This window comes from Oxyura jamaicensis, chromosome Z (genome assembly GCF_011077185.1).
Source record: "Oxyura jamaicensis isolate SHBP4307 breed ruddy duck chromosome Z, BPBGC_Ojam_1.0, whole genome shotgun sequence".
In the NCBI taxonomy this organism is placed as follows: Eukaryota; Metazoa; Chordata; class Aves; order Anseriformes; family Anatidae; genus Oxyura; species Oxyura jamaicensis.
This window is the reverse complement of record NC_048926.1, coordinates 18520978-18543360: the sequence shown is the minus strand read 5'-3', so window position 1 is coordinate 18543360 and position 22383 is coordinate 18520978. Positions and strand designations below refer to the sequence as shown.

The following is a 22383-nucleotide window of genomic DNA, read 5'->3' as shown; positions in this document are numbered from 1 at the left end:
TCTTTTACATAATGGCCCGGTGGTTAAAATACTTCCATAGAAAATGGGAGATTTTACTTCTTTTTTTGCTTCAAACCCAGATATTTTTATAAATAATAAAGTAATAATAATTATATCTTCCTTTATTTGTCTGGGATAATTTCTGTGTGGATAGAAAATGAGGGCATCTTAATTTTCTCCAATGCTCCTTCATGTTTCTGAATGATGTCAGCACGAGTGTTGCTCTAAACAGCTCCATCTTCCCACTGAGCACATATCCTGAGCATGTCACTCATGCCTAGGGTGGCCAACACTGGCTTTCTTCATTCTGCACCCAAACTCTAGCTGACCAGTTCCTGTAACACAAAGCACTGCACAGTGTAACCACCATGCACTACTGCCACCCCTCGCCCCCCCCCCCCCCCAAGCTGATTAATTTTTGCAAATTGTTCCAAGGTGGTAAAGTCACTGCTTTCCCAGAGGGTAAAGTTACCCACAGAGGGTGAAGCCACTGCTATTCTTATATGAGTGGTGTGATCATGCCTGCTTTGGCACTTGGTCTTGGCAAGGTGGGGTCCTGCATATGGAGAAAAGAGCTGAACTAGGGGAGTGAGTTGCTAAGAAGTTAGCTGGAAGAGGTTGGGAAAAAATGGTTGTCACTTGCATCTTGTGTTTGTTTACCTGAGAACAGCAGGTACCCAGAACAAATGAGCAAAGATGACCATGATCCTTTTGCTAAATTGTTTATATTAACTTGTATGGGATGATTTTTTGAACTGCCTGAATATTCAGTGTGGTCAAGATCTGGGAGTACTGGTTAGTTATGGTGTACTGACTTGCATTTCTAACATTTTCTTGTCTTAGTCTTCTTGAACCATACATTACCTACTGATCTTAATACTCTTTTCTCATCATGCTTCCCACTTTGATTTCAGTTTTATTCAACCTGACATTATTTCTTGCTCTTAACACTCTTTTCTGCTCAGAATGCCTATTTCACTTTCTTCTTTGATACCAGTGTCATAATATTTTTCTGTTGTCTTACCTGCCTCAGCTATGTGCAGAAATGTAGGCTTATTTTCGCCTATTTGCTGTGTGATATCACAGAAAAAATTTAGTAGCACAGTTAATTTAGATAGTCCTCAAAGCTTTGTAGAGAATTAACATCACTCCTATAAAACTGTGTGTACTTGACAGAAGTAAAGCACCATTAGGTATTATGTTGTGGAAGCACAGGCCTTCTCCTGCCTGGTAAGAACATAGGGCTGCTGCCCATTTAGTCTTTCTGCAGCTGTAGGTTTTGCACTATTTTTTAAGCCAGCCACTTAAGCCACTGGGTAAAGCCATAAAAAACTTGAACCTAATCATGCCTTTAGGACCCTCTGGGCCAAAGCACTGATTTGCAGGAGTAACCTCTGGTGGGTGAATAAATCCTAGGATTAGCTTGAGGATGGAGAATGGCTTTGAGGTAACTAGAGCTAGTCTTTTTATGAGACGAATAATTCTGAAAGTCATGTGTTTGCTTTTAAAAAAATGCTTTTGAAGAGTTTTCTGAAATACAAAATATGTAATGTTGCATTGTATACATGTTTTCCAATTTTACAGTAAGATTCTGTGTCATAGAAATAAACATCTCAATTTTATAATCAATTTCATTCAACAGTCTTCAGAGTTGCTATTCTCTTGAATCAAAATAAGAGCAGTGAGAGCTAGACATATTGCTTTCTGATTATTTTCTAGGGTACTTAAGATGATAGATTTTTAAATTTTATTTTATTTTTTTATTTTTTATTTTTAATTCTTGTTGTGATGGCATACTATTTTAGTAGTGGTTTACCAGCACTCTGTGCAAAACATGGGTGCAGACACAGAGGTTAGCAATACCGTAAAGTCTCTCCTACCACTGTGTCATTTTATCTTTTTTCTTGTGACCACTGATTAGATACTTTTTATGCATTTGACACTTGCATGCTCTCGGGGTTCCTGTATCTGAACCCTGCTCCCTTAGAAATTATTACTAAGAAAAAAACAATTTGCTGTGCCCTTCATATGTGTAGTTTGTCTTTTGTGTGAGGTGTTCCTAAGCCCAACAGATTTCTGACAGTTTTCAGTGGCTCTCCTAAACTTAATGTATGAATCCTCATTATCCTTTCAACTGAAAATGTTGACAGTATAATTCTGCAGAGGATTATGGCTGCTGCTGCTGCTGGCTTTGCTCACAGCTTGGCAATGAACTCTGTACTCCACATGCCCTGAGTTCTCCCTCTCAGTTTCTGTGAATCCCTTTCAGGTTGCCCCTTTGTTTGTTCTCTCATTTGTTCACTTGTCTTTCTTTAGAGTTGTAAGAGTTGTTGAATTAACTGTCATACTACAGTTTTATTACACATTCATCCTATAAAATGCTCAGGAATTGTCTTAGTCATTTATTTTCTAGTGTCAGACACCTGGAGGTCTGCTGAAGTTCCTGTGAGATGTGAACTGATGAGTGCTGGGGATTCAAGGAATATACAGGTTTTAAAGAAACCAGAAGAAAGAACCTAAAGAAACTGAGCTGCAGTTAACACAATGCACTATTAAGGAAGTAAAGAGAAACTTCAAGAGAGTGCTTTTTATAAAACTTATTAACCACCATATCCTGTAGAGAACATTTAAATAGAAAGACAGTATTGTAATTTACAATGCTCTCATCAGTAAGAAGCAACAGCTATGACCAGCCAGCTGTTAGCTCTTCTTCTCTCTCTAATTGCTGTTAACCTACCTCTGAGATGTAAGTGGTCCTCTAAGGATAACAATATCCAGATTCCCACTTCGTCTGGGTAACATGTGAGTAATAAATTACCCCTCTTTTGCATTTCAGGTGGCTGCAGTGACATTATTGGAGGACACCCCGTGTCTCCCCATTCCCGGCCTTACATGGCTGCCATCCAGAGAAATAATTCAACTGTGTGTGGAGGAGCTCTGGTGGGTGACCAATGGGTTTTGACAGCAGCGCACTGTAGGTAAGTATCTTACACTGCAGCAGTCACAACGCTTCACAGAGGTGAGGCACGGTGTGCAAGCCTGCAAGTGAAGAAATGTGGATATTGAAGGATTGCTAAAAGCTGCAATCCTCTCTCTTTTTGTTCTGCTTTAAGTTGTTTCGTAACTACTGATCTATATTGAGGACTGTTTTCTTCACTAGTCAGATTAGCCAGTGCTGCAGGACACTGACTGTGCTGTTAACAGACCGAATTCATTAATCATCTGAAACAGCAGTGTCTTAGAGAAGGGGATATATTGCAAAGTGCTTTAAAAAAATCTTACCTCTGTGCCTAGACTAAGCCTCAGAACACCCTGAGATGAAGCTAAATTAGATGTAACCACTATTCCTTTCACTGTAAATGCCCTGTCTGGGTGCACAAAATACAAATGCCAGAGCTGTGACTATGACAAGGAGCTGTGTCCTTTAGACAATTCAAACATGGGTGCAAGCATCCCTTCCCCAGGTTGGATACCCTCTGGCTGCCACAAATTTTGAACACCTGGCTCAAAGTAAGGGATATCTACTGTTCACATTAGGAAGAAAAATTCTCCTGTTTTAGCTAAAATGTTACCTGAATCATTTTAGCTTTCCAATTATTCTTCTATATTTTAAGTAACTAAAAGCAAACTATTTACAAGAAAACTGTGCAAACCTGACATACTCAAACACAATGTGGGCAGCTTGGCCAGCCTTCCTCCACCAGTGAGTCTGACATAGAGGACAGTGCTCCTTCTTTCAAAGTAAACTTAACCTCCACTGTTCTTCACTTCTTCACTTGAGTCAGGTTTGGTTGCTCTTTTTCTTTCTTTTTTTTATTTTTATTTTTATTTTTATTTTTATTTTTTGTAAAGGTAGAAATACTCTCACCTAGCACATGCTATTATGGACATTTACAAAATAAAATCCAAACATTCCTCTTTGGAATTAAGGGATGTTTTGTTGGGAGCTGGAGGCTTTCGCTCTTTAGCCAGAGATATCCAGTCAGTTACGGCTGTAAAAATTCAGATTGAGGAGCTATTCAGTGGAAACAGTGCTAGTTGTCTCTGGTCTTGTGAAAAGGACAGCTCTGTTCACTGGCTTGGTTTTCTGACAAGGACATTATTTTGGGCTGTCTTTGAGTCTGCCTAACTGTGGCTAACTGAAACAACATCTGCCTGGTCTCCTTCTGAGCTGTATGATGATGACCACGCAAAAAGCACCCACTCATATGCTGTTTATAGACTATTCTTAGGAGATGCTGTTGCAGCACACATAAGCTTTCCTATCTAGTACACATAATCACTTCTGAAAACATTTTTGGCTTAGGCAAATTAGAATGAGTACAGCAGCATGAATTTCTCTCTGTGGCCTGCAAACAACCTGTCAGAGACCTGGACTAGGTGGCATTTTTGTTCTTATTTTAATTTTAATTAATTAATTAATTAATTATCTTTTCCCCAGGCCTCTCTGTATGCACAACAGCCAATTGCTTGAACTTTCTGCAAGGTGTTGCTTGAACTTTCTGCAAGTCCAGAAAGGATTGTTTGGATTGATAATGTCTTTATTCTGGCTTGAATGAGTTGTCCTGTGTGTAGTGAGTTTGTATTCTGAAGATGAAGCACACGAAAGCAGCAGTGTGTCTTCTGGCAGTGTCTTCTTACTGGGCTGCATTAAGTTGAGAATGGCAAAAGCAAGAAAGACAGACTTGAATAAGTATATTTCTGCTGACACTTAGGAGAAAGGGATATTTATGAGTTGCTTGACTTTACTATCTATCATGAGAAACTGGATGTATAACTTTCTGTGGGTTTTGTCAGTCTTCCTTGGTAATATTCACTTCAGGGGTGTCTTGAGTTAGCCAACATCCATTCTTCTTCCTTCTTGGGCTGAGCTGTATTTAGTGAAGTTGAGGACAAAAACATTATTAATGTTAAAGATGTTCACACTTAGCTCCATGCATAATGTTCAGCATGAATACTGAGTGTTGATGTGTGTATTGACATCACACTGATGCCAGTAAGACAACCTCTGCGTTACTAGCCAGGCATGTTTTAGTCCTTTGCAAGATCACAAAATCCACTGGCATACATGAAAATATTATTGAAAGTCATCAGTACCAGCAATCCTTGTGCAAGACACTTTCCCTAAAAAGTCAGTAAGCTTTTTTTCTGATATTAATTCCAAACTCTGGAATCCTTTGATGGCCAGCTATCATGCAGTTATTTTACTAAATTATATTCAGGGTAAAGAAATGCTACTTTGTGGAGGAAAACACAAGCTCATGTCAAATTATCAAAATAAACAATATCTTTCCATATCTTTAAATAAGTTGTTGTAAAATGAAATTGTTAATTTTGTGTTACACTGCTTTTGATTATCTTGAGAGGTGTTGCTCTGTTCCAGTAGTGACCTTCTCTTCCTGCACTTTCATTAAATTTTAGATTAAACAAAGAAGAATTCAGAGTTGTTCTTGGAGCCCATCAAGCATCCATACATGAAAAAGAACAGCAGAAATTTAAGATTATGAACTTATTTTGTCATCCCCAGTTTAACATGTCTTCCATGATAAATGATATAATGCTCCTCAAGGTACTGTTAATTATTATTTTTTTAATTATTACAAAATGAATATTGGTGGTGATCATTTTGGCTATTCTTTGATATTAGAGTATATTGTTTTAACAACATCTCAGAAAACTGCTTTTGGTTCTCCTAATCTCAATAAGGTTACAGGATCAGTGGCATGCTGAGCAACGATGACATTTTAAGACCATTCGGTTGTAAAACTACCTTTTAGGCACTCACTGCTGCAACCCTTCTGAAAACCCAAATCACATTATTTTGTCAGTTATCGGAGACAGTACTGAAGTGATGAATGCAAGGGAGTCTGGGCCACAGTCATATCCCAGGGGGATACATTGTGCTGGCCTGGGTGAAAATGGGGATGAAACATATTCTTTATTATTTTGGGTGTCCACATAAAGTATAAGTACAGATAATAAAGATATAGAAGAATTCAGTTCTAGGAGCACAGAATGGTCACATGGTGAAAAAGGCTCAGGATATTGTGGAATGAGGCATGGAAAGGCGTTGGCTGACACCATTGTCCTGGATGCCCATGTGGAACAGGGATTTGCTGTGTACCATCTACTGGCTCATCCTAACTCATGCCTCACATGTGCCTGCACTGAGAACTCCATTAATGCAGCATTCAGATTCACATGGAGGCAGCCAGGAGTGTTTTGAATAGGGGGAGGCTAGTGTCTGTACAGAAAATCTGTAAATGGTCATAACTGTTCTGGAGGACTGGATTCCTGTAGCATCAATTTCAGGGCCAGTCCAAAGCCACCAATGAGGATGGTGAAAAGTCTAGTTGGAGTCTAGTGGTGTCCCCCAGGAGTCAGTATTGGGCCCAGACTTGTTCAACTTATTCATCAATGACCTGGATGATGGAGCAGAATGCACCCTCAGCAAGTTTGTAGATAACACAAAGTTGGGAGGAGTGGCTGATACCCCAGAGAGCTGTGCTGCCATTCAGAAGGACCTGGGCAGGATAGAGAGATGGGCCAAGAGGAACTCCATGAAGTTCAGCAAAGGCAAGTGCAGGGTCCTGCACCTAGGGAGGAATAACCCCAAGCACCAGCACAAGCTGGGGGCTGACCTGCTGGAGAGCAGCTCTGCAGAGAGGGACCTGGGAGTCCTGGTGGACAGCAGGTTGGCCATGAGCCAGCACTGTGCCCTTGTGGCCAAGAAGGCCAACGGTATCCAGGGCTGCATTCGGAAGAGTGTTGCCAGCAGGTCAAGGGAGGTGATCCTCCCCCTCTGAGCAGCCCAGGTGAGGCCACACCTGGAGTGCTGTGTCCAGTTCTGGGCTCCCCGGTACAAGAAGGACATGGAGCTACTGGAGTGAGTCCAGAGGAGGGCTGCTAAGATGATGAGAGGACTGGAGCACCTGTCGTATAAGAACAGGCTGAGAGAGCTGGGCCTGTTTAGCCTGGAAAAGAGAAGACTGAGGGGACACCATCAATGTGTATAAATATCTGAGTGTATAAATATCTGGGTGTCGAGAGGATGGGGCCAGACTCTTCAGTTGTGCCCAGCGACAGGACGAGAGGCAATGGGCACAAACTGAAGCAGAGGAGGTTCCAGCTGAATATGAGAGGGCACTTCTTTACTGTGAGGGTGACAGAGCACTGGGACAGGTTGCCCAGAGAGGCTGTGGAGTCTCCTCTGGAGATACTCAAAACCCACGGTTCTTGTGCAATGTGCTCTAGGTGATCCTGCTTGAAGGGTATTTGGACTTGATGATCTTCAGAGGTCCCTTCCAACCTCAACCATTCTGTGGTTCTGTGATCATCTTGCTGTTTCTTTAGAAACATCGTAACATCCTATACAATGCCTAAGAAACCACAAATGGACTTCTGTTCAAGCTATGTTTTAATATTATATTCTGTGTTAATCAAGAGTTATTTTAGCAGGAAAGACAAGACGTATATTAAGATTAATACAGTTCTTAATATAGCGCACTATATTAAGAATACTACACTTCTGAAATAATTGGTGGAATTATATGGAAAAAGATCTGATGAATTGAACCTGATTTCTCTTAGTTAGATGTTATTACCAGTTTTGTATGGCAATGACACAGGAAAGAAACTAGCAACGTCTCTTTCTGAAACTAGCTGGTGAGTTTACAGACATTTGTGTCCTCAGTGACTTATCGCTGTCCAGGTACGAGAAGCTCCTTCCCTCAGATGTCAGTAATAATTCTTCGCCTACTTCAGTGCAAAGGCAGGCAGTTTCATTTCACTGGATGCTCTTCTGTCCATCACCAGTGTATCGGAAACCCCAGGTTATTTGATGAGCATGAACACTATACCAAAATGGATCTCTAGGAAGCATTACTATTTGATTTGTTGTAGTTAACTTGTAAAAAAGTATAAAGCCAGAATTATTTAACTAACAACCATTCAGCAAAACATGTAAGCACCTGTGAAAGTAATTGTGGTGTAGTGATCATGAGTAAAACAGAAAATAAGCTTAGTTCTGTAGCTGCGAGTCCTTACCAAATGCGTTGAGGATATGTTATGTTTGCATTCACAGACCTAAATTGGCCTATGCTGAAGGATGAATCTGTCACATAAAGGCCAACAAAACACATAAGGTTTAAATCATTTAAGCACTTCTGTATCTATCAGAGGAAAAGCCTGGCAGTCTAAAGACTTCAAAACCTACTTTTTCCCAGTTTAGGTCTCTGCTGTCACGTCTAATTGTTTATAACTTTTCTTTACATCTTTGTTATTTGGTCCATTGCAATTGCCTGCATGTCAGCGAAACACCTGACTCTGATTTCAACACAGCAGTTCAGTAGCATGTTAGGTTTTTGAACAGGACATAGATCTAACAACGAAACCTGCATAGTTTTTTAATTTCCTGCTGTAATCAATGGGAAATCTGGGTGTGAACTCATTAATGCTGCCATGGTTATATAATTGCTATACAGACATAAGGAAAGTACTTCTGGATCCACAAAAGTGCAAGCAAGTTCAGAATCAGTTCCTAAATATTGAAAAGTGGTTTATTAGGAGCGAAAATGCTGGTAAAAATAGACTATTTAGTCCACTGAATTTGTGATATATATTTTCCTTCCTCTCTGCATGAAAAAGCATTTATTTATTTATTTATTTATTTATTTATTTATTTATTTATTTATTTATTTTCTCCAGCTGGATCATGTGGTAAATCTGAATAAATATGTGCAACCCTTGCATCTGCCTGACTGTGATGAAGATGTCAAACATGGCACAGAGTGCACGGTGGCTGGATGGGGAGTCACATCTTCAGGAAAGCAATCAGAATGTCTTCAGGAAACAACTCTTAAAATTGTTGATAGAAAAATCTGTGAAAAACAATATATTAAAAAAAGGGTGAAAATAACCCGCAACATGTTGTGTGCTGGAGGGAGAAAGAAGTTTCAAAAGAGCGATGCTTGCCCGGTAAGAAGCAGTTACAAAGATGAGGGGATGTGCTTTTAACAATTGTTCCCTTTTCACTAGGAATAAAACAGCACTAGACACTTCACAGGCTGGCCAGATTCATAGAGGACTTAAACACATTTATAAGCACATTTTGTGCTGTGAAAAAAGCAGTGTTAAAACTTTGGGTAGTTTAGGTCACTGTACAAAACAAGATCTAGAGTATGGGACTTTGAGCCTGGGAATTACCTCAGTTGAATTCAGGTGCATTTCTTCAAGCTGTTATCTTTAGCATCCACTTGTACCTGATGAAGAGAAGAACTTCCAAAGTCTGATCCTTTCCAGATGTTCCCATCTACAAAGTTAACTGTGCATTCAAAATTATTTTTGGCATCTTCTGTGCCTAGTTCTTTGATTCCATGATTCTATGATAATCCAGAAAGGCCGGTTGCTACAGAAGTGTGAATCAATTTATATCAACAATAGAAAAGACAAACTGAAAAAAATTGAAATAAGATTATAATAGCACTGTGCTGGTCTATGATTTACATCAAAGTCTTCGTCAGGCTTTACAAGCATCCACACTCCTTATACTGCACCCAATGCCCCTGCAGCGACCTATGCCATCTGATGCATTTCATAGGCTAGAACAGGTCAGAAACAATGTTTCCAAAATGGTGTGTTCCTCTTGATAGAAGCAAACACACTGATAGCTTTTTGTTTGTTTGTTTTTGTTTTTGTTTTTGTTTTTGTTCTTTGTCTTTTAGGGAGACTCTGGTGGGCCGCTCATCTGTGGTGGTCACTACAGTGGGATTGTTTCTTTTGGAGAAAAGTGTGGAAGAGGACACTTGCCTGGAGTTTACACACGACTGACTAAAAAATATATTGACTGGATAAAAGAAATAGTTTCTCGGAACAGAGTGCTGTAAGACAGGCAAGACAGATTTAATAGATACTATGCTGTGCTTTAGAACTAGATGCTGCCTTACACTGCCAACTTTACAAAGTAGGTCCTACCTTTACCCCTTTACTAACAACACCACAGGTTTATGACAAAGTTGAAAATATTCCCTTTTGTATAGATAAAATGTTTACTAATCTTTAGTAGTAAACTGCCTCTTAGACAACACAATTTATATTGGACTTCACCCTACTTTTTAGTGTGATGGGAAAGTACTACTCATCTTTTCCATTGTGACTGGGATAAGGCAATATTTTTGAATGTGTATTCACAGAAAAATTCAATTTCAGACTGATAGTTAATGAAATGTCTACTGAATGAGAAAAACTAGTAAAAAAACTTTAAATGTTCAAACATGTCAGTTTGACATTTTTTCAATACTATACACTTTAACTGTTACTAAATATTTAACTAATTTAATTTTCAGATGCAAAATAATAAGCTGATAAATATTTTTCCAGCTAATCTTACATTGTTAGTGTGAAAAAAATAATTTTTATTTTTCCTCTAGGTTATTTTCCCTCCCTTTTTTCATGATCAAATCAACAAAATCATCTCTTCTTGGACCTTGGTTTATGATACCATTCTTTCACTGTTGAACAAAGCATTACTGTTCATTGTAACGAGCATAACTACACTTCTCTAAAAAAAAATACATTGCTTGTCTAATACTTATTAAAAATAAAATAAAAATAAAATAAACCACAATGATTTTGCTGTGGATTTCAGCAACCTTCTAATACCAGAAGTGCCTGGTGTGTTTCTGAATAAGCCTGTGGTTAGCTTGCTGTTCTCCCATCACCTTCCAAATATTCTTAATGTTTTTTTTTTTTTTTTTTTTGCCAAGCATTTGGAAGTGACAATCTGCAGGGTTTCTCTGGTTCTTTGGTTATTGTATTAATATGTATTAAATACTGCAAACTCTGAGATATTTCAGAGGCACAAATAAATAACTACAGCAATTCAGTGTGGTGGCCTTGGTTATTGATCAGCAGCTGTGTCACTTAACTGAGCAAAGGAAAGCTGTCTTGTAAAAGCTAGGTAAAGGAGCAAATGGACATTTCGAAGCGGTGTTGGTGATCTGTAATGGTGTAATGAAACTTGCCTATAAGTTTTATGGGGGTTTCATCTAGTTCTCACTGAAGGTCATGGACAGTTGTCAAAAGATGTCAGTGAGAATTGTCTCAGGCTTTGAACACAGATGGAAATGGGGAAAAAATTGAAAGAATGGGCATAAGATATTAAAATGCAAAGAATAACATAACTGCTGTTAATACATTTTGTCTGGGAGGTCCCAAAGGTTGTTGTAAATATAAATCGGTTCCTTTTACCTTTGTAAGTTAAACGACAGGAAGGATATCTTACTTCCTATTCTACAGGAGACTCTTCACACCCCACAGCCCAGTAATATTGGTGTTTCGTCTCCCAAAGGCAAGGATTTCCCTCACAGTAGTCTTATCTCTGCTACTGATGGGTAATATCAGAAAGGCTGAGGTGGTAAGGGACCTCTGAAGTCCATCTGGTCCAACTCTCCTGCTCAAGCAGGGGTACCTAGAGCAGGTTGCCCAGGACCATGTCATAGATTCACTGAAGTGATACAATGTGGAAACCATAATCCATCAGTTAATTCCAATTCAGGTAATGTACGTATGATCTCCTGTAATCTCTTTACTACATTTACACCATCTTCCTTTATGGGTTGTGTAGCAAGTGGAAGGGCATTACCACCAGACCCAGAGGGCACCAGCAGGCCTTAACTGCCCCGAGCAGTCCCTGGGGCCTTCCCAGTCTACACACAGCCACTTGTCCCATGGAGCTGGGCCCATCTGCTGGTCCTAGTCCTGGAGAGAGAGTCCTGGAGTCCACAGGGAGATATTTGTGGTCAGCACAGCATAAGCAGCAATCCCCCTGACGTCATGAGCCACCCAAATGCGAGGCTCATACAAGATATAGCCAGCTCAACCCCATCATCCTGCAAATGCTTGAAGTCTGCTAAGGCAGAAATTAGAAGAATCAGTCATTTCTGGCTAGGATTTTGGTCATCGCATACTTGCTGCTTAGATAATTTGACTACTCATGTGCGACAAAGCTGTACTAAGCTCTGAGGCAGTGGAGGGAAATGAGCAAGAATAGAGAACACACCTAAAATTACATTGGAAATAGTAATAGTCCCACAGATATTTCTTATAAACTGTTCCTCTCTGGCTTTGCTTACAGACTACACTGCAGCTAACACCACAATCAGAGAAATCCTGCTGCCTCTACACCTATTCTCCATTTTATGCTAAGTGATTGCTCTCGGAGCAATTTTTCATTTCACATGACAGTTCTTATGTGGCTGCCATTGCCATTCACAGGGTAAGTCAATATAGCCTAGTCAGAGGGATTGCTGCCCTACAGGGAATACTGTTGTACTGCAGTTTATGGTAGACTTTGATGGCTGCAATTTGGAGGCTACTGCCTGTTGTCAGAGCAAAACTCCCTAGCTGGCAGTTATATCAAAGTAATTTCCCTGCAGGTTGCTTTATGAGGATTAGGGGTTGGGTAGTACATGTACACCTGGGTTTTATATGCATACACACTCAAACGTGGCTACACATATCAGACCTTCTCTTGCTTTCAATAAGCAGTTTGCTTTTGTAAGACAAATGCTTTCATGCTGGTGGTTGCATGTAGATAAATAGATCAGTGCCTCATCTTTTTGTGTAACAGGCATAAGGCTGAATGTTCATATGCAGCAGGGCTTGTATCCCATATTCACAAAGCTGTATATTCACAAACACCAGTCAATCTGCTTCTTGAAACTGAATGCAATTTTGTAAAATTTTTGTGGGCTGTCAACCCACCCAAGAAAAACCAAGGTGATAAACCTCTTCTTTGTGATAGTGGCTCAGATCCCCATGGTTTGCAAGAGTGCCTGCCCACCAGCCCCTCCAGGTTATGTGCAGTGTGGGCCAGGTAGGAGTTTTGCAGCAGAAAAGCAAAATGCCCTGCAGTTCTGCATTTTACTAACTGTGAAGGCATACGGTAGAAAGATGACTGGTTCAGCAGCACAGGGTAGAGGTCTAGGAATGGCTGAGAGTTTTTGGCTAAACTGCTTGGCCGCTAGTGTCACTCACTGCTGAAACCTCTGCTGGGTGGTTTGCAGAACTGAGCTGAAAACAGGAAAGCCACCGAAGGTAGCTCCAGGTACATTACAGTTGAACAATTGTAAATACCAATGAAGCCTGAAAAAAATTAAGCTTATGCTCTTATTCAACTGAGAGGAGCTCATACTCAGCAGCTTGTGGTGGAGTTTACTGCATATTTCAGTTGTTTCCAGCACAGCATTTGCAATTCCACTTTCCTTTAGCAGGAAGAATCTAGTCATGTTTCTTTCAACCTGTCCCAGCTTAAAGCTAATTTCTAGTTTTTTTTTTTTTTTTTTTTTTTTTTTTTTTTTTTTTTTGAGGTGTCTCCTTTCACATTGCTTGCCAGTTTACACTGGCTTCTTGTGCCAGATGAGGTCTCCCATATTACCTGTTTTTATCTTTACTGGAATCTTTACTTTTTATCTATACTTTTTTATCTTTACTGGTCCCAGAAATCCTTCTACGCTAGGCCAGGACCAGGTTCCCATCTACACTTGAACTTTGCAGCTTGGTGTATGTTCAGTTAACTTTGTCTGAGTACACATAGACTCTTCTGAGTTCACTTTTGTTTTTACATTTGCAACTGTTTCTGTTTTTACTGAGGTCTTCAGGTTAAGCAGCATCTAAAGAGTATGTGCTAAGGAATCCAAGCTGTTGTTCATCACCTGCCACGTAATCATGGCTGGTCACGGACAGCAGCCCCTAAGGTTGACCAGACCATGCATGACATGACATATGGCACTGACATGTGATGTATGGCACAGCCAGCGAGCAACCAGTGCTGTTACATGGTTAACAGCTCTCTATCCAATAGAGGGGGCTGACAACTCATGTTCACACGTCTCACAGGGATGTGCATACTAGTTAGTTTTAGTCCTTAGCTCCTTCTGCCACCTTGCCTTAGTACTGGGCAGTACTGACATGTTTTGTACTTGTTTTGGCTGTGCATCTGATGCATTTTATGTCTAATGTGGGAATATTTTTTTTTCTTTAAACAATCTTCTAGTTCTCAGTACAGAGGGTGGCATTATCTATTGTCAACAAATGCTGCTTCCTGAAAACATGATGTGTTTGGAGCATGGATAGCCTCCACAGCTTCTAGTCTAAGTCTTTGTTTTATCTTCTGGCTACAGAACCACCTGCCTGTCTAGCAAGCTATAAAAGTATCTTTCATCTTGGGCACCTTAATCTGGCATCAGGAAGAAACATTTAGAGAACAGAATTAAAACAAACAAAGCCATCAGATTTTCCAGATAATTTTCTTGGATATTTACGAATGAGAATTAAAGATAAACTCAGAGGATACTCAAAGTCTGAATAGATCAGTTTACCATAGGCTGACAAATTACAGCAAGTGATTTTAATATGCTTGTTGTATCTTCTAGTCATGATTTACCAGTTTCCAAAATTTATCCTCATCTCATTAAAGATTTGGCATGTTTCAGATATCTCCATTCCAATATGTTTATAACCTCACAGTCTTCTGAAGAAATTATTTTTGGATTTACTAATAAAATATATAATAATTAGCAAATTACATAATTAGCAAAATGCATGTAATTTAAGTTTATCTGTAATTCAGTTCAACATGGCACAGGTTGCTTCAAAGCCTGTGAAATTAGCTGTGAAATGTGCATTGAAAATCAGCCACCAATTAAAAAAAATGTGATTTGTCCTAAAAGCTGCATCAAGACCCACATCCTTGTCATGACAGAGAGCAACTCCATGAGAAAGATGAGCAACAAAACTTTTATTTTAATCAAAATTAGAACAGGAACTAACAGATCTTAGCAACTTCCAAATAGACATACTAGATTCAATGAATAAGTAGTTGATTTTCACAAATCTTATACATATGTATATTTGCTTGTAAAAAATAAGAAACCTTCCCTATGAACACACTCTCACAAAGCCTTTATTTAGATAAAATATCAAGCCTCTTCACAGCCACTTAAAAAAAAAAAAAAAAAAGACAAGCAATAATCAAAACTAACATGATCAGAAAATGAAAAATAATTTAATCACTTGTAAATTACTGTAATCAAGAATTACTAGTCACGAGTAGTTGAGTAGTTTAATGCTTATTAATTTTATTAATGTTTTTATTAATGTTTTCCATTTAAATGAATAAATGGCACGTGGTTGCTCAGGTTATCTTGAAATCATGTAGGGGACATTACCTATCAGAATCTGATGTCAAGGTTTATTGGAACATCCATATCTCAAACTGCCATTACAAAAGCCACATAATTCATCTTTTCAGCCCCCTTGGTATCAGATAAAAGCAGATGCTTGAAAAGGAGGACTATCTTGTATGCAAAACCCTTGACATTTTCAAATGGCAGTGAACCATGCTGACAGTGATGTGGCTTTCACCCCATGGCATGTACAACCCGTTCCAAAAACCACAGTCTGTCCTAGCACTGGTCTTAGCAGAGTTGAAGTAACAAATGTTCACACAGAGTGCACAATTATTCACTTGCCTCGCCAAACACTGCTGGTGACTGTAGGTGGGTTTCAATGGGCACAGGCACTCATTCATGAGTCCTGGCTCATGCACTTACCGTAGGCAATAGACAACAACAACAAAGTCCTTTCCCTCTAGTTGTAGAGAACAGACTCATTTTCTTACTAGTGTTGCTTTATGAAATGAAAAGCTTTTTGCATTTTAGAAAACAGAAAAACCACTAAAGCTAGAACTGAAGATACTGTTGCCAAGCTCTGGCCAAGCTGCCTCATGGGATCCTTATCAGGGAATATCTCATGGGCCACAGCTTTGGGGCTGCTTCCTCCTGTCAATAGCCATTAATAGCCAGCCTGCTCCTGGTCCCCTGTGCAGTGACTTGCCAGGCAGGATGAGATAACCCAACAGCCAGGCAATGTCTGTAGTCTGTCACATAGTAGATCAACCCCTGGCATGGTGAAAAGGATCTTTGCGGGGCAGCTAGAATACAGTGTTTGGGGCTGAATGGTGTCTGTATTATTTTAAATAAATAATCTATGAAAATAGTTCTGATTGCGAAATATTTCAGAAATTCTGCAGACTTACGTAGTTTATCAGCAACAGGAAGCATCTAAAATAACCTGTGGTCAGTCTGTGATAATTCAGAAGATAAAGTGAAAGAGGAGTATGACACTGTAGAGAAATTACATATTCAACCTGGCAGATTCATAATTTGTAAAAATAGCTGCAGTTTTGAACAATTTAGTCTTTTTAAAAATTAATTTTATTTATCTATTTATTTATTTATTTCCCCAAGCATTTGTCTTAAAGGATTAAGCTTCTGGGCTTTTGATTTTATGACTGAAAATTAACATCATGTTTCTGATTAAATAATTTAAATAAAAGAATAAGTATTAATAAAGTAAAGCAATAAACTCATCACATTTTATTTCATGCTCTCAAATATGTAGCAGGGATACAAATGCATATAAGTTACCAAATTTCTAAGAAGTCCCACTCAAAGTTACTTTGATTCATTTGAACATATTTTACATGCTCTTGGATATTAGTTAAAATAGGCCAGTGCTTAAGTTTTTTGTATATTATTTTAGTGAGGAAAGAACCTCAATTAATTTCAAGGAGATTTTCAGCTTTGAATTAAATTTTTTCTTTATATAAATAAAAGTAAATAAAAAATCATCTTAAAGTCAATCCAGAATTTATGCACTAGTTTAGTAGATTTAAATTAGGCACACATTTAGAATAGTAAGTCTCTCTGAGCTGAAGCAGAAGGCAGGTTTGTCTGAAAAGGAACACAAGGTTGAGTTCTGCACTTGTAACACTGCTTAGTGATAAGACTTTTAGCAATATATTAAGAAGGTAGAAAGTAATGAGATCTGAGCTAAAATAGACTTGGAAGCGATGAGGCATTTTTAGGTTTATGGCTTATAATTCTAAGCTTTCTGGCAGTTTTGTTGTTTAATGAAACAGAAACTTATCACAGGCAATGTGCAGCTGTTACCCCTCATTGCTTTCTAATTAGAGCTTGTTTGCAAACATTCCTTTTCTTTGAGTGGAAAACACACACACAAAAAAGCTTTGAACTGGCTTTCATTTCTTTGCAGCAGAGGAGATCATAACGTGCTGAAAGAGTTGTGTGAAATCACGGCCCTAGTGAAATGGGTGGCAGAACACTTATGTCGTGGGCATCTGTGTTCACCCACAATATATATACTGCAATTAAAAAAAAGGGAATTGTATTCAAATATTTGAAAATGTGACCGCATGTTTGATGAGGCAAAGGACAAAGGACGTAGGAAGCATGTGCATACATGAAAATCCTGCTAATGCCTTGGGGAAACAAATGGACATGTTGACCTGCTTGGTGCTAGATCCCACCAAGGGCATTGTTCTGCAAGACCTTGACTGGGGCCTTATTTCATGGAAGCCAAGATATTCATTCAAATTGTGTCCAAATCTGTTTGCTGAAGTAGATATCAATTGCATATAACATGGAAATGCCTGAAGACCAACTGTCAAAATTCTCCTGCTTGAAGAAGGCTCTGCACCACATAGCCCAATGTCTCAGAAGCTTCAGGATGGCTAGCCAAGATGTATCCAAGTGTGAGGACTGTGAGCAAGAGAAAACAATAAAGATGGGCTGAAAGGATATATTCTTATTCCAATCTTATTTTGTGTGTGGCATCAGTAGACTTGTGAAGAATAAAGCTGTATGTAGAACAGAGAGAGAGAGGACATTTAAATAAAGAGAAGGAAATGTCAGCAGTGAAGCAAAACAAGAGAGTGAGGACTAAGTGTGAGATGAAAAGATTGTGAGGCAGAGAGAAGCAGGAATAAAAACAGCCACTTATCCTAAAGAAAGAAGGTGTGTGTATCACAATGGAAATTTCTCTAATAGCTCCCACCAGTGTCCTTACTGCTTTCAGCCTTTGGCTGCCCCTTCCCTGAAATTTTATTACCTAGGAGATGCTGATTTCCACTTATGGTCATTCTGGGATCCTCTAATTATTCTTGGAAGTGCTTACACTTCAAAGATGGGTACTTATGAAAAGGAAGAGAGATTTCTTCCTAATGAAAAATAATGGTTGATAAACATTTCATCATATCGCTTATCTAAATGAATTAGTTCATTTATTTGTATTTTTTTTCTCTGCTGGTGGAAAGGTCCCAGTGATATTGCAAATACTACATGGAAATATTAACTCATGAGGACACCTCTCCCAAACACAACAAGTAATAATATCTCACACATATGACCACAGACTTTCTTGTTAGCATCCCAAGGAGTACAGCATGAGCTGAGCTTTTAATAGCTCTGTCATTCACTACAGGAAACAGCTACTTAGTCAATATACATAGTCTCAACTATAATAAAAAGCATAGCTAAACCATTTTCAGGAATGTTAATGTTGTAAGACAATAATACTGCTTAAATACAACAGTTTTCAAAAACATGTTTTAGTACAGAAAAGTAGAAATCACACAAATGTCGAAGGTATGGTTTTATCCCCATCATTGTCTACAGAGATGTTGCTTTTTTTTTTTTTTTTTTTTTTTTTTCCTTAGAGATCACATATCAAAGAAGCCAGCTTGGGCTACAAGTAAAAGGATATGCACCACCAATCCTAAAAAGTTTGCTTCTGAAATTTATACCTAGGACTTGAAAACCAAGTGCTGCACTGAGATTCTGCACAGGTTCCAAGAGCAAACATTTTTCAGCCAGGAATTCAGATTAGTTGTCAGAAACTAATGAAGTAAGAATGCATTTACCTTTCATACAGGGTAGGAAAAGGATAAAACTCACAATATTTGCCATTTTATTGACCATTGTGTTATCATTTATATCACAACAAAACTAATTAAAATGCTTTTTCAAGTCTCATGTGTTTTATTCTCATGTTACAGTGAACTCCTGCATGGCCATAGAGCAATCAGTGTATTCCTACATCAGCTACTTATATCAAATAACAAGAGGCAAAATCTCTCTCACATTATCTCAGGTTTAAAACTGTGTACAATACAGGCAGAATATATGATATGCACCTGAGCACCTAAGTAAAACATGCGAAGAACCATTATTCACATGCTCTTTTATTTTATCAGTTAGGAAATGGAATGTTTGAAATTGCTTTTTTTTTTTTTTTTTTTTTTTTTTTTTTTTCCCAGGTGCTTGAAAATCAGTTCCTGTGAATAACAGCAGGGATGTTTCTCTGTTTCTCTGTGTGGAAAGCCACAGTCTCCTAGGTGGACATGTAGCTGTTTCTCACAAGAGAAAGCTGCTGACAAAACTTTGATAAGGTGGTGAGGTAGTGAAGGTAAGGCTCTAGTTTGGGCTGTGAAGGATCAAATTTAGTATTATATTCAGTGAAGTAGATTTTCTAAAGTAGAGAGAAGGTATGTGACTTTCTCATACTTTCAAGAAACTGACTAATGTAGATCTTAGAGATCGTCAGTACTGAGAAGCCTTTCTTCCCCTGGAAGTGTGGATGATTTTAAAGTAGCAAATAAATATTTCAGCATAAAAGAATCAACACATTTTTCATTAACTTTTCCCATTTCAAATACATATTTATGGTGTGTGACAAATCTAGACTTGCCTGGCCTGGAGAACGCTGACCGCTGCTACCATGTAGTAGATCTTTTCCACATCTCTGATTTATTTTATTTATTTTTATTATTTTTTGTCTCTTAAATGTGTTCTCCAAGCTCAGTGGAATTATTTGACTTAATTCATGAGTTAACTGAGAGAAAGACAAAAAGCTATGTGCAGCTGTGTTGCTTCCACATGCAGTTTGGCTTCCAGGTCTCAGACTGGGCTTGGTTTTAACATGCTTTAACCATGCTGTGTCTGTAGCTCCTGAGGATCTCTGCAGATAACCCTACCAAATCCACTCATTTCTGTGGTAGCTATTGAGGTCTGCGTATAGGTGTCCCGTCTGCCCGGTTCTCTGCATAGCACCTGGTCTGCCTGGAGAAAGGAAGTAAATACCTCTTGCCGGCAGCAAGTAGGAAATGTCCCAAAGCATCTATTTTTACCAGAGTGAAGCTGAGTTGCCATGCTACAGTCGAAACAAAGAGTAATTAGCAACTCATTGAAAAGATACAAGAAAAGAAATCATACAAAGGGGAGTCCTTGCTGCTATCTCACTTTCCTGATTCTTATCTTTTACTTCCTATTTCTGGCTTTTTATTTTGGACTTTGCAGCTCAGCTTCCTTTCGGTGTTTCCCTTTGAATCTTTGCTTGAGGTACAGTATTGTGCTTATGGCTTTTTGTAAAGGAAGCCTGGGAAAACATTGGATCATTCAGGAATGCATGGTATCATATTTTTAGTTTAGGGACTGCCTTTTGTAAATCAGCAACAAGGGTCACGTGCTAAACCTTTTCCAATGTTCAAGGAGGTATTAATACTTCCTGCTTATCCCAACTTTACATGTTCAAAAGGCTGGATGACTGCAGCGATCAAAGCGTTTAAGTTAGAAGTGATGGATACTCTATCTAAAGAGTAAAAAATCCAAGCCTGGGAGTACCGGTTTAATGGATAGACTTCTGTGTATCAGCCACAGCTTAATCATGTATCCCAAGGTGTGTCGTTTCATGATGACCTTTAACAAGTAGGTCAGACTTTTCATAAGGTACAAATGCAACCTTGAGACCCCCACACAAGTTGCTTTTGCTTAAGAAATGGATACTTTGCAAGCAAAGTAGTAAAATTGTGTTCTGAAGTACTCAGCTGGAACCACAGTTCACAGCTCACTGATGCTGAAGCAGTGGGTCACTCAGTTCCATGTCAGACCTAAGGGCTGAAACCCTTCCTGCTTCCAGCAGGAATGACAAACATTATATATGGTGATGTAATTATGATGTAAACTGGCACCAAGACAATTTGTACTGTAAATTTGAAAAATTTCTAGCACTGATCTGATCTGATCAACAAAATCTTCCACATTTAAAGTATATTTATACCACAAGTTAAATAATGGTGCCAATTTTTCTGCTGTTGATAGTTGGGGAAGCTTCATTAATTCCCATCGCAGCAATTTTCAAGGGAGAACTTAGTTCAGGGTTTTACAGGATCAAGCTACTCACTGGAAAGAAAAGCTTAATGGATTCAGCAGGTAAAACAACAAAGAAACACTAAAACCAGAGTGAGCACGAGATTTATTTCACAACTCAGTCAGTGAACAGTGTGGAAGATCATTATTTTCTCTATGACACTCATGTATAAGCCAGACCTCTATCTGTTCATATTGTTTTCTTCCATTACATGTATTTTTTGATCCATTTTAATAATTTACTTTGGCTTCTAGCTCCAAGCACAGAATGCAGTTTCCATTTTATTCCAAATAATATTGGCTTGTTGCTAGGGGAGTGTGCTGATTTCTTTTACGATTTCTTTTCCTCACCACATCTGTGTGTGATTTTTTTATTTATCATCTCCCTAGGACATTTTCCCTGTGAGAAACCCTAATGTGAAATGCTGCCCTTTCAGATCTCGATTGGTGTTCATACAAGGAGCATTTCCTAAATATACTTACATAAAAGGATTTTACCAGCCGATGTTTATTACCAGGCATAAATGCCAAAGTGCTTGTGTGGATGGGTCTGCACACTCTTCTATCATCTGTTAGTGAACAAGCAGATCTGAATTTAAGGGCAGATGTGAATTAACTTAAGGGAGTGACTTAAGGGAGGGTCTTCCTGCTCCCCATTGCTGCAGACCTGTAAGGTCTTGTGCACTGAGTATGCAACCTGCTGCTTTGTGCTAATTCACCCTTGCAAAGAGTTTGACCTGTGAGGCTTGAAACAGTGACTGCCCTGCTTCGGCTGTGTTGTGACTGTGACGGGGTCAGGGGTAGTACATCCATTCCTGGTGTATCTTCCCATTATAATCTTACACTTCAGGTTCCCCACAGTTTTAGCTGCGGTCTTCACTTCCATGCTTACAATATTTCCCTCCCTTCCCAGAGGACAGCTGCACATGTGATTTTGAAGATAAGGTTGTCTGCTACTACTCTTCATGGCTACCGATAAAACTTGGTCAGTTTATGAGACTTCATCCCTGATATTCTAGTTTTACACTTTAAACTCGCTGTTTGCAGTCTTGGATTTTGTGTGAAAACAGGCATGAACTTGTGCATGTAAACTTCCACCTGTCCACGTGATTAGGAGTACCATATTTTGTCTGATTATATACAGTTTAAGATGGATACAGTACCTTTAAGATGGATACAGTACCTGCAAATCTTTGCCCAAGTATAGACCCCTTTGATATGTTAAACTTATTACCACCTTGCTTTGCCTTGCTTTCCCTTCCCTACCTCTCCTCTCCTCTCCTCTCCTCTCCTCTCCTCTCCTCTCCTCTCCTCTCCT

At 38.9% G+C, this 22383-nt stretch overlaps 1 protein-coding gene across 1 annotated transcript; it reads left to right on the top strand.

The window, feature by feature from the left end:
• The first annotated feature begins 2677 nt into the window (after positions 1 to 2677).
• Positions 2678 to 10493, top strand: LOC118156405 (granzyme K-like). Its single transcript, XM_035310468.1, has 5 exons — positions 2678 to 2746; positions 2837 to 2978; positions 5422 to 5569; positions 8707 to 8976; positions 9723 to 10493. Exons 1-5 carry the CDS (start codon positions 2686 to 2688, stop codon positions 9882 to 9884), a joined length of 783 nt encoding a protein of 260 aa, XP_035166359.1. The 5' UTR covers positions 2678 to 2685; the 3' UTR covers positions 9885 to 10493.
• Positions 10494 to 22383: the final 11890 nt, after the last annotated feature.

Excerpts from the sequence above, each read along its gene's own strand:
- LOC118156405 (XM_035310468.1), top strand. The coding sequence starts at position 2,686 with ATGACCAGCCAGCTGTTAGCTCTTCTTCTCTCTCTAATTGCTGTTAAC. Across the intron at positions 2,747-2,836 it reads TGTTAACCTACCTCTGAGAT|GTGGCTGCAGTGACATTATT; the intron begins GTAAGTGGTCCT and ends TTTGCATTTCAG. Across the intron at positions 2,979-5,421 it reads TTGACAGCAGCGCACTGTAG|ATTAAACAAAGAAGAATTCA; the intron begins GTAAGTATCTTA and ends ATTAAATTTTAG.